Genomic DNA, 16,290 nt, shown 5'->3' on the forward strand with positions numbered 1-16,290 from the left:
TGAATAAAACAAGACATCATATGTCAAGTGCAATAAAGAGAATAACTGACGCTGCAAGGTTTTAACCACACAGAAGTGTAACATTGCATGTTCCACACAAATTCTATATTCAGTTTACAGCACAAGAGTTTTGGCACAGGCATTGCTCAGCATTGCTTGTTTTTTCAGAAGGGAGAATTAAGTTTTCTAACACTGTGAAAATATTTTCTATTCAAATTTCTTTGATCACACTTGAAGTGTAAGTAGCATCAGCTCCTACTATTCAGTACAAAATTTTTTTAGTAGTGCAAAAGCAAGAAATGCAGTGGACTATATCTGACTTTAAAAGGCATATGAATATTAGGCACACAATATAGAATGTTTAAAGTAGGTTGTTGGTTCTACATTTTTAAAATGAAATCTTCACTCATCAGAAATCCCTGTGCAGACTTTACAGTGTACACTGAGGCGAAGTCTGAGGGGAAAGGAAAAACATTCTCCTCCAGATTCCTACCAGTACATTTTAAGGGCTGTGAAAATTAAGTGAAGTTATTTTTCTACCTGAACTTTGGATTCTACATAAATCTGTTGTTAAAACCTCTGTCAAGTTAGAGGCCTTATTAAAAACCTGTAAAAGCTGCCTGATTACAGAAAAGGAACTACAGTACTAAAGACACACAGTAACTCTGCTAGATACTTAACAGCTATATGAACACTATGGATTTACTACTGCTAAGAGCAATATGAGTCACTATTGCCAACAAATATTTAACTCAGAATGATAGCTTTAAAATCTAGAAGGAAAGGGAATTAAGATCTAACAAAACCCCGCAAGTGATAAACAAATGACAAGTCAAGAACGTGGCCGTGTGACAAGGAGCCACCTCACATCTCACCTCTTTGAAGTCCTTCTTCCCACCTAGAGCGGACTAATTCCAAGTCTGGCCTGGTAGCACAGTGCACTTACCCACTACACATCAGGACACGTGCTACTCTAAGGAACCAGCTGGCTCGATCAGTTTACAGTGACTTCCTCCCTTCATTTTTTCCTAGTTCTGAAGGGCCAGTTGGGAGTTAGGACATGCTGTCTCGGTCCCAACTCACCTCGCACCTTTATTTGAACCAAAAGATTGTTCTCACCATTCCTCCCACAGGCACTTACCCATTTATTTAAGTCAACATTGGTATTGTAGCAGCCTGGTAAAAAATGAAAAATTCAGCCCTGGCTCTTACCCTTCTTCTCATTAAAATAGAGCAATACTATTTTACTGAAGTTACTTCCAGAACTCTACTTAGGCAGATAACATTGGGATCTTAAAAGACCTCGCTCCCAGCCTAGAGAAGCCAGAGGAACACCCACGGCACGGGGGTAACACCCTCCTAACCCGACCCGCGTGGCACTGCCGATGGCTACGGATACCTGGGGGAGCATACGGGTAGGAGACAGACTGGCTTGTGCTAGGGAGCAAAATCAGGTGTGAAAGATGAGATACTCTGATATCCTCCATGCTAGCACACCAGAGCTGGATTCAAAATCTTTATCTTGTTATAAGCATGTCAGAGGCACAAACATCTTGATTCTCGTATATGATTTTTGGCTACTAAACTGAGACATCTGGTATGAAGCTCATCACAAGAGAATAAAGACAGATTTTTTTTTTTAAATAAGCACAGCCTATGTATTACATATATATATATATATATGTATATTATATATTCTAAGTATAACACTGTCACAAGGGAATTGCACCAGGATAGTTTGTCATGTCATCGCTTTAAGGTTATTAAGGTTATCTACAATTTTAAGACCTTTACCACTTTGAATACCAACTTTGAGAGTTTCAAATTTTCCTTAATACACCTTATTTAAGATTGACCAAAAAAAAAAAAGTGAAAAAAGGAGGAAATTCTACTTTTGCTTCACTATAAAAAATATTTTTTTCTAACCAGCAGAAATTCCTATAAGCATGCTACCACATTTTGAATATGTTTTGCAGAAATAAAGCACATGCAGGTGTTTGCAGCTAAGAAACCCTGCATCATATACTAGTTAAGGACTTTATTTCATTCTGTAAAAATTACGTAGTGAATTTGTAAATTCAATTAAAACTCACACAAATATAAAGGTGCATAAAGTGCTTTGGGAGTGTCAGATGCTAAAAAAGTGCAAAACATCTGTGCTAGGGACAGTTTTTTTTTAATCAATGTTTTAAACCAAATTTATTCTTCATTGGAACTGTGCAACACTAAGCTGGACATGTAGTACTGCAATTTATGGACAATGCTACATATTTTAAGTGCACATATTAGATTACACAGATCCATCAAGTTTTCCTGGATATACATGGCAGATAGAAAATATTATTGCTGTGGGTGTTAGCTGACATAGACTTACAAAAATAATGGAAATCTGCACTACAATAAGAGTCTATAGGCTCTTATTTCTATTTAATTCTTTGCCCTTCAATATCCTCCTCCTCCCCAAAATCAGGTTATTTTGGAGGTCTGACTATCTATACTATACTGCTATAGTATACTATCATTATCTATACTGAAGGAGCAAGCTTCCCCCTGGGATACAAAATAAAATTATATCATTTAAATTACAATTGCAACTGTTAGGTAGGAGGTGAAATGTGGATATCCTACAGAAATTAAGCATTTAGAGGGTCAAATCCTGTGAAAATCAAGTGGAATAAGCTAGCCCTACCTGGAGCAGTGGCTGCCTTGCAGCTCATCAGACCAGTGCAGGGCTCTCCGAATGAAACTCCCGCATCTCAGAGAGCCATCTGCTCATCACTCAAGGAAAACTCCACCAACTTCGCCTTTGTTGCCTGCACATGTAATGATTTCAGGCCTGCTGTTATCTAATGTATCTGTCCCTCCCTAAACTACCTATAAAAACATTCAACATAATACGTAGGTTAGAACTGTGTAACAGACAAGCCCATAATTAAAAAAAGCCACTCAAAACCAGAAGTTTCCATTAAAAAAAAAATCCAGTAATTGATAATGGAATTTTGATGACTTATTCCCACTACGGCTAAACTAGACAGTAACAGTTTTCTTTTGAAATGCTGCCCTTCTTCGTTGGACAAATATTTTACATCATCTGCCTTTCTAACTCGCATGTGTGTTTGCACTGGTTTCCCTCCCTCCTCCTGCATCACCACTGAAGAGGTCATCAGGAGAAACGAGCTCACTGCTCTCAGTGTAAGCGTCTGGCAGACAATTACTGCAGCAGATTGTTGCACACTGAGTTTTATGATCACTGCAGTGGCAATACATTAAAAGTGATTTAGCTGCAAAAGCAGATAGTAAGAGACTGGCAAATATTCCTCACATTACCACCATCATCGAGAATTTCACATGAGCCACAGTAGTCAGGCCCAAGCAGAAACGTCCTTGCGACTTCTCTTCCTCCTCTCACAATGATGGCACATGTGGTTTAAGAGATACAACAGAAGCAAAATTTGCTGTAAATAACCTAACACCGATTTTTACTCTCAGGTACAAGAGTAAGTCCATCAAAGTTAATGAGGCTTCCTGGATTTACATCAACATAACTGAAAATCAGCTTCTAGTTCACAATAACTGCTAATAGATGCAGAGGTCTGATTGCAATTGGCTGTGCTAGAGTGAATTATATACACAAGCACACACACAAGAGAAATGAGAACGTTTATACAAATCAGCTACTAATAGGGATTATCTATACTCTTCTGCTATTCAGTTTTTAAACTGTGTTTAACTAACCCCTCTATTTCTTTCATTCAAGCTTCATTTTTTTTCCAGAAACATATTTGTCACATCCCACAACGCTGCCTTGAAAAAGACTTTAAATTAGAAACACAGCAAACCCCTTCACTGCAATAGTAAGAAAGAAAGGATTGTAGAGGAAAAGCAAATCTGGAAGTACAATTATATTCATATGATTGTCTGTAAAAGAAGTAAGGAAAATGACAAAAAAAACACAAAGAAAAAAAATGAAGTACAATAGGCATTAAAGTCTCCCCCAATGTTTTCAGATCTTTAATTCATCAAGCCATAGTTTCTGTAATCAGGCATCAAGTAGTATAGCTATAATCATAGTTCTTAAAATAATAATAATCTCAATTGATTTTGAAAGTTTAGTTCCAAATTTCATCCAAGTAGAAATAAGTCAACACAATCTAAATGGAAACAACATGTCTTTCTACACACAAACATGCTCAGCCTGGAAAACTCACTTTTTTTCTTTTACATGATTTAAACAGACCAAACTGACAGGATTCTTGTTCTAAAACTTTATTGTTTTGCTTTGCAAAAAACGATTTCAGACTTAATTCTGTAACTGATTCATTCGCTGCTATCGTCTGTGTCATCAAAATAATCATCATCATCATCATCGTCATCTGACCAGTCGAATTCACTGAAACCCAAAGCCATGTTGATTTTCTTTCCTTTTCTCATAGAGGTGGTTTTAGAAGAATTCTTTTTGGCTTGCATGTTTATCTGCATTCCAGAATGCAGGACAGATCCTGCTTTGTTCAGAGAGAAGATATCCCCAAAGCCCGTCATCATCAAGGCCTTCAGACTTTGGTTCATGCCAGCTACCTCCCCGTTACTTGTTGCTGTGATCTGACATGACATCTCTGCACTGTTTGACTCCTCTGTTTTAGATTCAAAGTAAGACGCCTCAGACATTCTTGCAGCAAGAGGTAAGAGAAACTATTTAAAGGAGGAAAGGACAGAGCAAAAGTGAAAGTTAGAACCAATTTAAAAATCAAGAAAAAAGACACCACCAGATTAGTTGGCAAAAAAACAGAAAGCATAATGATTAGTTAATCTAAATATCAAGCTCAGGTAAGAACATATTAAAACAGTCTTAGCTTAATTGTGTGGTCATTGTTTTTAAATCAAAGTGCAAAGTCACAGAATCACATGGCAAGGACCATAGGTAGCAGAGCTTTCATGATAAAAGAAGGTTCAAACTCTTCAAGCCTTCATTTTGTACAACATAAAACAGATCATGACATTTCCTAGCCAGACAGGCTGTCTCCCAGTGCAGCGCGGGCACAACTGAAGTCTGAGTTGCTTAATTGAACCCTTCAGGATTGAAGAATAAATCAGGGCATGACTAAAGAACCCCCAAAGCTCCCAAAGTTTGGTGAAGATTAGTAGCCTTTTAAATACCAAAAACAATAGCAGAGTATTATCGATACAAAGACTGGTTTGGAGCATACGATCAAAAGAAAAAGGAGGGGTCACCCCTGCGACTGCCGCAGTTGGAAACAAGCCCCTCACCATGGCCAAGGCGGCAGGCAGGGCTCTCCAGCCCGACCAGCCCGGCCCTCCTGGAAACCACCGCAGGAAGGAGCGGGGCAGCGAGGGGGCTGCTCGCCCCCTTGAACAGCCTCTTCAGGTTGCTCAGCTTCTCCACTGTGTCCCAGTAAAATCCATATCTATCTGCCCAACAATAATACAATGGTCTGCAGTGCAGGGAGACCACACGGCCAGCTGGCTCAAAGACCACCCATTTCTTGGCAAAAGACACTCTGTTGACAAACTATCACAAAAAAATGAAAATATCTGTCTTTTCTTCTAAGTTTCCCCTACTTACCTACACTTTCTATTTGTGTCCTGACAAAAATTAGTGCTTGTCATTTAAGAAATAAAGATAAATTTTACAAAGAGGGGAAACACTAACCATTCTTAATGATAACACAACCACCAAAGCACTATTCAGTTCAAGAAAACCAAAAGCTCCTACTAATGTAATCTACTATGTTAAAAACAAGACCTAACCACAGAAACATGATACCCAGTGCTCGCAACAATTCAATGCCTGGTAATTACTTTGTCTATTGTAATTTTATCCACTTTGCATCCATCCCCCTAACACAGGGGAAGAACTCCCCATAAAAATCAACAAAGCTGCAACATGGTTTTCCACTGAAGCGCACTTCTGAGGCAACACTTTGCTATTTTTGACAATGTGGGTGGCAAACTGAATGTGGCTCATTTTGTGAATTATACTCACTCCTCACTTCCTCCACATTTTGCTATCTCTTGTTATATATAGAGAGAGTAAGAGCACTTTGGGACAGCCTCTGCCTTTATGTCACATTACATATAATACAGATCATGAAGGCTTTGACAGATGGCTGTGATCTCTCATCTCCAACCTCTATACAAGTCACAGTTCTTACATGACCCATTCCAAGTTGCATGGCATCGCAGGTGAATATTGGAATTTAAGCCCTGCTCACTGTCTTCCTCTCAACGTTACATTCAGCTGAGCTACGTACTTGCCCTTCTTAAAGTCAGGTCCTCTTTCAAAAAATGGCTCTTATTTCACTACAGCTGTGTGTATTGGGACATATTTTATTCCCCCCAAAGGCTCCAGATTCCCTTATGCTGCAAAAGGCTCTTGAATACCTGCACAAAGCAAATCCACACGGATCAGACCCAAGTGTGTCTGCGGTGTAAGATACAGCAGAAACAGGGTCAAAACCAGAGCAGAGAGATATATGACTACCACAGAAGCCTTGCTAAGGATTGCCCTCATCCATCTCATATTGATATATGCAAAGCTGTACTTTATTCCTTGGAGTAGGAGCAGCCTGCTACCCAGATCTACCTACCACATAGGATGGCAGGATGGAGCTGGCACCAACTCTAAAAGATTGGAGAATTAAGTGGCAGAGAGCGCTTCCCTGTTCTACTTTCACCTGGTTTGAGTTTCTCCTCCTGCACACCACTTTAATAGTATCTGCTGGCCTCTGGTCTTTGCTGCAGAGCAAAATGAAGAGATGATGGCAGAGCGTACAGCAGGGGTGACAGCTGAAGCTAAGAGACAACAGCAATAGCTGTTGACAAGACAACAGCTTGGTGTCAGCTAAGAGCCGAGTACGAGCCTGGCGGGCACTCGAACTCGTGCTATTAGCCCTAGTTGCGGTATCTTTACTACTGCTGTTGCAATCAAGTAGCTTAAATTCAAGCAGTGCCCCTTCCTGTTGCAATCACACAGCCTCACACTGCTGGGCAGGCATATCCAGACCTGAAAGGAGGCAGAGGTGCTGGACTCCAAGGACTACAGCTTGCAAAAAGAATGCTCAGGGATGCTTTTGAAATTATTTACAGCTATGATATTAAGATAAGAGTTGTAGTTGTAATTGAGTGCCCTCTAGAACTTCATTTGCCAGGAAGAGACTGATCCTGGTAGGGTAAACCAATTTCTATATGTCCTTTTTTTTTTTTTTTTCCCCCCAACAAAAGGGCTTTTTAATAATCTGTTCTACATAACAGTCCACTGAAGATCTAAGGGAAAAAAAAACAGATCTATGTTTCTCTACTGGAAGAAATTGCCTTTAAACACAATACAGGAGTTAATGTTATGCAGAAAGGCAGTTCATGCTTAGCACAATGCTGCATTCTTTCAGCAATGCTAGCTCTGAGTTGTAGAAGTGACAAGCAAGTACAGCATAAAAAACCCTAGGGCTTTGCTCGCCAAAAGACTGGTTCATTAAGGCTGGGTCTCATGCCGTGCACTGGTAGATGATGGCCCACAGCTCAGTTGCTGAAAGTTTGCAAGCACTAAAGCAGGCATACAGATATCTACTGAGAACACACAGTGTCCAGCATAGGAAAACATTGATACTTTGTCATTTCATTAATACATGCCCACAACTGAAACACCAATTCAACTTCAAACAGTGCCAATAAGCCATACCTTGAAAACAAGTTTATGTAAATGGCACTGGCTGGAATCAGTTTTATAACATAAATAGGATGAGGAAATCATATGCTACTGCAATCTCAATTTGCTATTTGTTTTGGCCAGTATTTTAAAATCGAGTGGGTAATGCTGTATTTTTCTTAACAACAAATCTATTGTAATATGTGTAGTCAGGTGCTAACACAGTGGCCTTTCTCTGGCAATCAGTAGCCAATGGCATGATACTTCAGTAAGAAACTGAAGATAATTCAAAAAAAAAAAAGGCTTTTTGTTCCATTTATTAACAGAAATGTGGAAATTCTAACAATTAATGACTGGCCAGTACAAGTATGTTAATTATAGTTATTCGTGAAGCTCCAAATTAACACCTCAAATTCTCCATGGAATAGAAATTTGCTTCTTCTCCAGCAAAAGAAGAGATAAAAAATCTGAATAGATTTCTCAAACCTTCTTCTGCCAGAAACAAATGATTCAAGCTTTTTAGACCAAATCCTGTATCAATTAAAGTCAACAACTTTCTAGCTGAAAAATGACTTTATTGAATACAATGGTTATCTGATTTCAGACAATCAGCTTTTAAAGCTGAGAACTGCAATTAAATCAACGGGAAACTACTTAAATGCCTTTGGCACAATGCGACCCACAGTTAAAAATCTAATGTATATCTAATATATCAGGTAAAATTTTAAAAAAGTACTACTATTTGTAGTGATTTAGTAAAATAGGCCCTAATTGGCCCAAAGGAACAAATAGGGGACCCAGGGGCACTACCTCCTTGTTGTGCCCTTACATTTACACAGACAAAGCTCCAAATGCTTTTTGAAATAGGATGAAAGGTTGAATTATTGTCTACTTACAGGAGTATTGGACTGTTCGGTTAACTTCTGCTCCCACATCCTCAGACGTCGCTCCCGTTCCTTTAGTTCCTGCTCTTTAAAGCTCAGATCACGCTCCAGTTTCTTTAGTCTCTCTAAGGTTGCCTCAATTTCACATCTGCACGGAGACAATTTGTTACGTCTTGTCTTTTCCTGACAGATATAAATTGTTCATAATTCCCCCTTGAATGTTAATTAAATGTGAAAGGCTGAAAAGTACAATACTAACTCAAGCAGTTCATTTAATTACCAAATTCAAAACCTTTCAGAGCTTTAAGAAAAACTGGCAATGTTTATACTTGAGAACAACCATAATGCCTCCAGTCTAAGAACAATAAAATTTAGAAAAGTAAAATGCCACCTTTTCCTTAAACATCATGAAATATGATACTATCAATAAAAAAATGTGTTAAGAAGGGATAATGGGCCAATTATTAACATCTCTATATGGGCAGTCTGAGAACCCTATTTGCTAAGTTTATAGCTTGGCCACATATGTTATTGGACTCATCCTCCTCATACCCAGAATCAGTACTGCAATATTTTCCCTCTAACCTTCGTGCCTCTCTCTGTTAAGATAAAAGAGAATGCATACAAGAGCAAGAAGGCAAAACAAGATATGTCCCAGGCCTGGAACTGATTGCAAGTTTCTGCAATGGCTTACTTGGCTGGTTTCATTTGCTTCTCACCATACATTGCAAAGGTGTGAAAATATGAAAACCAGGAAGTGAAGACAACACTAAATGGAGGTTTAGATCTGTTCTTTATAGGTTGCATTATACATCTAACTCTTCCCTTGGTGGAGTGGTTTCCTTTGACATATGTTCCGATTGACAGCATCTTCTAAAAGTGCCTATGGACTGACGTGCTCTTGGAAAGAGTTCAACAAGAGACTACAAATGCATGGGTGTTTCTCCATACGTCCTGAAAAATAATTCTGTCGAATTCAGATGTTTCTTTTTTGCTTGTAGCTCATATCAAGATATTCATTACTGGAGGTTTTAACAAATATTCTCTGTGACTGCATGGCAGACTGTACCTTCTGCAACCTGTATCCTGACTGCAATTTTCCTACTCACACTGTGAGAATGGTCAATGCCAGTGTTTGGTTTTGCTCTCTAGAATCAGAAAGGCAACTTCAGAGACAACTACTGAGATCTGGCAATCCTAAATACTTCTGCCCAAACACTGGCAACATTTTACTTTCATAAACATTACTGTAAACAAAATCTCTCTCTTCTGATGTTTACAAAAAGGAAATAAAATGACTAACAGAAAAGTAGCTATCATTTCTATTTGAAAAACATGAATATTTTGCACTGTAGATCTCCTACTCTATCATGGAATGATTTAGTTCTTCTCCAGTATCAATATGGGAAAGCACACATCCAAATGGCCTATTTTTAAGTAAATGAGAAAATATAAATATTCAAAATTTTATACATTTCCTGCTTTAATAAGACATCTCTGCTGGAGTGTAATGCTTACAAAGGCAGAGTGAAAAATCCAGAGCTAGAATAACTAGCAAACACTACTGCAAACTCTCCCACCACACATAATTCTACTACAAAAATCAGCCACCTGGGGAAGGGCATTTCTCACACTTAAATCATGCTGAGTGAGCTGTTAGATGTGGTGGTCAGAACAAATGCCCCTCACAATTATTATGCTTCAAATCGCAAGCAAAATTCTCTCTCATATACAGCCAAGCAAAGGTCAAGGCTGACTGCTACACTGGCTCGAAGTAGTCACAGATCCCAATAAAGAGCAAATTTAACTTTTGTTTTAAAACATCCAGAAAATGCTGCAGATAATGCTTCAGCTAGATCTGCAGATGCACATGTTTGGCAGAACTTCGACTGCATCTAAAAACAAAACTACTAGCTGTTTGATAAAAGGCCAAAAAGTGACTCCTCTCTGAACACTTATGTCCCTTTCATAACACATTTCTGCCAGGTGCAACACATCCTATGCAATCTACTGTGTGAGCTAAAGAGCATTTTGAGGATAGTTGCAAGCACTGCTTTTCTTAGTCCGTGTATCAACATCACAGCTGCTTAAATGTGGCTCTTTAATGTATATATAAATATGTAAATGAAGGCTCTCTCTTAAATAACATTCTGCAATAGGAAAGCCCAGGCAGCCCATAGTTCTCTATACGCCAAAAGTCAACTCCATGCTGCAATTACCTCTCTTCATTAAACAGAAACTTCTCTTACAATAAAAGGTCAGCCTGCACAAACAGTTGCATTCTGAAAAATCATTCCACTGTGTAATAAAACTGTGTAATTAAAGAGAAAGCTACTGTACGTTGCCCAGTGAATGAGTCTCACTTCAAAAGGGAAGTGGATTGAAACATGATACATTGCAGGGTGTGTGTATTTGTTTGCTCCTGTAGTTCTGCAGTTCGAGCTTGCTCTCTTTTCTAGAATAATATCAGTTTGTGATATCAAGTAATGTATATGTGTTACTGTAAATGATGAACAGTCACAGATTTTAAAAAAAAAGACTGGCATTTGTTTATATACGTCTTGAATTGCTACTGATACATGGACATAAGTATCACTAATAGACTGCTGTAATCATTAGAACAGTGCTTGTGGGGACAGGACAGAAGGAGAACGGTTGTTCGTATATATGACAAAATGTGGACAAAAGGGATTTCCCACTGAATTGGAATATCATTACTTCCACTGTAGTTTTTTCCTACCATGATAAAAGTGACTTGAGAAAGAGTTTCAAAAAAGCACACAACATTAACTTAAATCTAAATATCCTATTTTTTCATAGTACATCTAATTCTTTCTCCATTGGAAAAAAAAAAAGAAAAAAAAACACTAAGAAGTGCAATAAGTGAATGTCAAGATTCTTCACTGCAAAAGTTAAAGCACATTGAAATCATGTGGTTGTTCTCAGAAATGGTCTTTGTTTTAGCTTATCCTTTGGGATCAATCTATGCATACCAGTCCTTAATCTGCTTTAATTAGCATGTTTTACATTCACAGTTTCTGTTAATTTGGCTTAACCTTCATAAAGTGTCTCCATATAGACATGACTTTTGCATGAGGGAAGCCAGCTATAACCAGCAAATAGTCCCACAAGAGAGAACCTCTCGCTGCCCTGTTTCTGAGCAAGTCCAACTCCATCTGCTCTCTTCTTTAACTGTTTTTTTTTATTTTGACTTAATTCAGAAGCTACATTTTCTTCATACAGATTATGCCCGATCATAAATTTGTATTTTCTCACTCTTATCTCCTTGCATTCACATTATTCATTCTTCTCAAAAAACTCCATGTTTACCATGATCATGAGCGTTCATTGTAATAAGTTTACCCATGAGTTGAGAGTGCAAAAGAACTTTTTGTTTATATGTTCTTTTTCACCAAGACATTGCGAGCTACTCCTCACACAGTTTGGGTGGAAGAGAATAATTATTTCATAACAAATATTTAAGCTATTTGGGTCACGCTTGGGGGAAAAAAAAAGTAAAAGAAGAAAAGTTTAATGGCACCAAATGTCAATGAGAGTAGGTTTTATTCTGCTCCCCGGGCCGAGGATTCGATGGAAATTAGTGTTCCCGGAAGGGCTTTGACTGCTACCTCACTCCGAAACAGAGGCGCCTCCGCACGAGCCGCCTCGGCAGCGGCGGGCAGGGCGCAGTGGCGGCGCGGGGGCAGCAGAGGGCGCCCCGCGGCAGCGCACGCGGCGGCGGGAGCTGCGCGAGGCCGCGGGAGCTGCGCGCGGCCGCCTGGGCCCCGCGTCCCGCTGCTGAGTCAGGGCGGGCGCGCGGGCCGCGCCAGGCGCTATTTATACCCGCCATGTGACCGGGCGCTGCCGCCCACCCTGAGCTCACTTTTTCCACTCGCATCGATTGATTTCTGATGCACGTTCACGTGCAAAATCGTTTTTTTGTTCAAAAAAAAAAATCATTTCCGTCTTATTTTCCCCATCTCTTACCAACCCCTGGCTGCAGCTTTCTTCATGTCTTGCACAGCCTGTAGGCAGGGAATCTTTTAATATTTATGCCCCCAGGTTACCTGGAGAGGGGCCAGAGCTTCTTAATATAGACTGAGGCACGACCATCTGGTAAAAATCTCCTGCCTATGCAGATCTGCTTGCAATTTTCTCCTCCAAACACAAAGATGTAGTGTGAAGCAGCCGGCTTTCTGACCGATCAGTAAACTTTGGGGACATCTTTGAAGTTTTGGCATATGCAAAAAATAACCTGAAACTTCTCCTCTAAAAGTGTCACGTTCCCAATAATCTCCTCTGCACTTGTCATCACACTCCAGGTAAAATTGCATGTTCAAGCAATTCTGGTGCACAATGCAAAAATTGAAGGCTGAGCTTCTGCTAAATGCATGCATATACAGACAATAAAACAGGAAGTATGCTCAAAAAACAGCAAAACACCTAAATGTTTAGGTGTTTGTCTTCTGAAAATTTGGCCTTTATGCCTTTTATCATGCTTTTGATACAAACATAGATCCTTACTTTCCAAGAATATTACATCATGCTGTGCATTTATCTGAGTTGTTTTTATTCTCACACTACTGACTGAAAATACGTAACTGGGTTTAAGATGTGAATCACAAAACCATAAATACCATGACACCTAAGCCAGTAAGCACGGTGTACAGCTAAGCGTGTTGGCTCCTAACACAAGTTTCACGACATTCTGAGCATTCCTGAAAAACAAGGTAAATTATATCCTAAAAATACCCAAAACATAATACATCATCATCGTCTGATGTCTTTCCTATTGCATACAAAGTCTTCTGAAACAAATAAGGATTCACATTATTTCAAAGAACACTGTATCACTGCATCTCAGAAGCAAGAAAACTTACCTCCACTCTGCCTTGTTATGCAGGAATGAGTTACATTGGTCTGGAAGATTGCTGTCATTTGACATAGATTCCAGAATTGAAATGATCTGCTTGAAAGATGGCCTTTTCTGAAGACAGAAAGAATAACAGCATTTGCAGTCATATTTGCCTTTTACTATGCAAAAATCTCTTACAGGATTTTTCCAAATGAAAGTCTGAAAACAACACAGAAATTGGGGTTCTGCTTTCTGATCCAGCAGCCTACAAAAGGACTATAAAGTTACAGATTTTTTATTCTTTCCACTGAAAAATAAAAAAGGTCAGCGTGGAAAGAGTGACATAATCTAAGGACTCAAGCCTTAACTTAGCATCTCGTATCTACCAGTAAAATCCTTTGGTACTCCCCTTTGAAACCAATTAAAAAAAAAACTAAACAGCATTCATAGTATCAACAACCATAAAGATTCTCCATTCTAAAGAAGGAAAATACTGCCTAGAAGAGATGGTTGGATCCATTAGCAACTGGTCATTAGACAAGCTCTCATTTACAGGTAGTAACATAAATTCTTTAATGCCTGAACAAGCAAGTTAGTTGTCCATCAAAAATGGTTTTCTGGCTGCCAGTCATTTCTTGTAGAGAAAGACTCTCCAGAAAATCCTTCCACTTTTAAACTGGCACTCTAGAGAGCTACCCCATGAGGACCGAGAAATGAAGATCCAGGCTCCACCAAGATGCCGAGCGTCTTTGCCCAGCAGCAAAGCTCAGGTTTCTGGTTTCTGTGCTGGCCCCATCCTGGTCACAGGACATGATGTTCCCGGGCTCTCAATCTAGCCCCTGCCGTGATAACCACAAATACTACTGACAGAGAAAAGGTAAAACTTCTCCCTGTTTTCTGCCCTACAAAGTACAGTAATAACTGAAAAAGCCACAGCTAAATGTGTTTCTTGAAAGAGACTCTGTTAGTCTGTTTGACAGACCCCAGACAAGGTTGAGACAAAAGGTTGAAACAAAATGTAGATACATAATAAGGGGATGATGCACATTCTCTCTCTATCTTGCCTGTAATTATACCATTTCTGCTAAAATTACAGATGCTGCAATTAAAACGTGCATTTTAATTTGGGAGCATGAAAACAATTAGGAACAATGCTGAGGTGTCTCTCCCAGGAAGATCCAAGTGATTTCGGCATTATAAAAGAAAGACAATTTCTTTATTTAAAATGTCAAACAGCCTGAAAAAGTGTCAAATGCATAACAAAAAAGAGACAAGCTCTCTTATACAGTAATGCTGCACTATTTGTCTCTGACTGGAGGCTTTGACTGTCATTTTTTGGTCCATCTCCATGATTCCAGGCAAAGGGGCAGCTGCTGGAGCTATGCTGGTTTTCTTTGCAGTGCTTGCCCCAGTTGCTCACGTGCACATGGAGCTTGGCCCCAAACCCACGGCGTCTCGAGCCGCCAGCTGCCTGTGGCAGCCCCCGGAGGTGCCCGGTGCTGCGGGGGCAGCTGGGGCCGAGCACCAAGGCCCCGGACCACGGCACAGCCCTCGCGCCCCGTGAGGGCACGGGGACACGCAGACAACGAGCAAACACCTCCTCCTTGCCTTAATGTTATTTGAGATCCTTTTACAGAACCTTTCTGTGAATTTTGTTGGTTCCTTCTGTCTCGAGGGCATACTAGGCAGTTTGAGGCAGAACTAATACCAAGTGAACGTGGCCAACATGACTGTCCGGCCTGCTGCAACAACTGGAGTTGAGATAAGGGTGACAGAAAGCAGAGCTTCTACTGAGCGTGGCTGAAAGCTCTGAGTGATGGATTTGGAAGGAGCAACAACACACTCTGGTCTCTATGCAGGGCAGAACCAAGCTGATCCATGCAGCAAATCTTTACAGAGTCTTGCAACTCTAGCTGGAACAAACAGTCACGTAGCACTGACAAAGGCTGTGCCTCTATGGCTGTGTGTGTTCTGTGAACAGCCACCGAGAACCCTGCCAGACTGACAGGGACCAGCTTTTCCCTTCTGACAGGAGGACATGGGCCTACAATGCTCTTTGGTTTTTATCCCCAAGGCAGAGGCAGGTTTAAATTCTGCAAATGCACTGTAGGTGCAGACTGATAGCTTGGCTAAAAGCTACAAGAAATGATTATTGAAACTGGAGGCCCAACCTACTGGAGAGAGAGAAAAAAGGGTCTTATTTTCAGTGGATGACTGCTAAGCACTTTCTGGAAAAATCAGGCTTCATAAGTGATACCTTATAAGACATTCCTAAAATATCAAGGTATCAGTCACCTCTGAAAACTGTTTCCCTTCTTAATCTATGATGTCTCATACAAAAAAAAAATTTAAGATACATGTTCTAGAAATAACTGTAATACATTCACTATTTCCTTCCACTCTATTTCTTACTATGTCTGCAAAAAACTAGCATACTTAACCCATACAGCTTTCCTTTCTTGCTGTTTCTCCATTCCCAGATTTTCCATATGTCCAATAATTTATAATCATCTTTACTGTTGCGGTGGGGGATACAGATGGGTGGAAAGAACAGATGAAGCTAGAAAGAATCACTCATCTGTTTTTCAGAAGCAAACAAAGCCATTAGGGATGAACAGCCTTGTTTGTGCAACTATCTAATACTATCTAATACCATCCAATACTATCTGATAAGCAAAACCAGCTTGTTTGGTAGGGATTTTAACATTTGGAAGTAGTTAGGATACTGAATTGCCCCTGAGATGGTTCTTTAATAATTACTGACTTAATGTATTTCAGTAAAATGCTCTGAACCCACAAGAGCAACAACTGTTTTAACTAGAACAGTTGAAACTGTTCAAAGAATACCAATGTATGTATCACCTGGAGCAATGAACTAGGGACACTCTTCT

At 39.7% G+C, this 16,290-nt stretch overlaps 1 protein-coding gene across 2 annotated transcripts in view; it reads right to left on the minus strand.

Moving 5' to 3' along the window:
* MAP3K20 (mitogen-activated protein kinase kinase kinase 20) overlaps positions 1-16,290 on the minus strand; it is a 78,577-nt gene that overhangs the window by 22,309 nt on the left and 39,978 nt on the right. The window contains exons 9-11 of one of the 2 annotated variants that reach the window (XM_010221739.2): positions 13,425-13,531; positions 8,557-8,692; positions 3,527-4,689 (exon numbers count right to left, since the gene is read on the minus strand). In XM_010221739.2, the coding sequence (XP_010220041.1) occupies positions 4,318-4,689; positions 8,557-8,692; positions 13,425-13,531 (615 nt within the window). In that variant the 3' untranslated portion in view covers positions 3,527-4,317. Of the gene's footprint in view, positions 1-3,526; positions 4,690-8,556; positions 8,693-13,424; positions 13,532-16,290 lie in introns of those variants that run through there. The other variant, XM_088527041.1, reaches the window with a different exon arrangement.

Source organism: Tinamus guttatus, unplaced genomic scaffold (genome assembly GCF_059628265.1).
Source record: "Tinamus guttatus ecotype Peru unplaced genomic scaffold, ASM5962826v1 Tinamus_guttatus_pri_ptg000260l, whole genome shotgun sequence".
Classification (NCBI taxonomy): Eukaryota; Metazoa; Chordata; class Aves; order Tinamiformes; family Tinamidae; genus Tinamus; species Tinamus guttatus.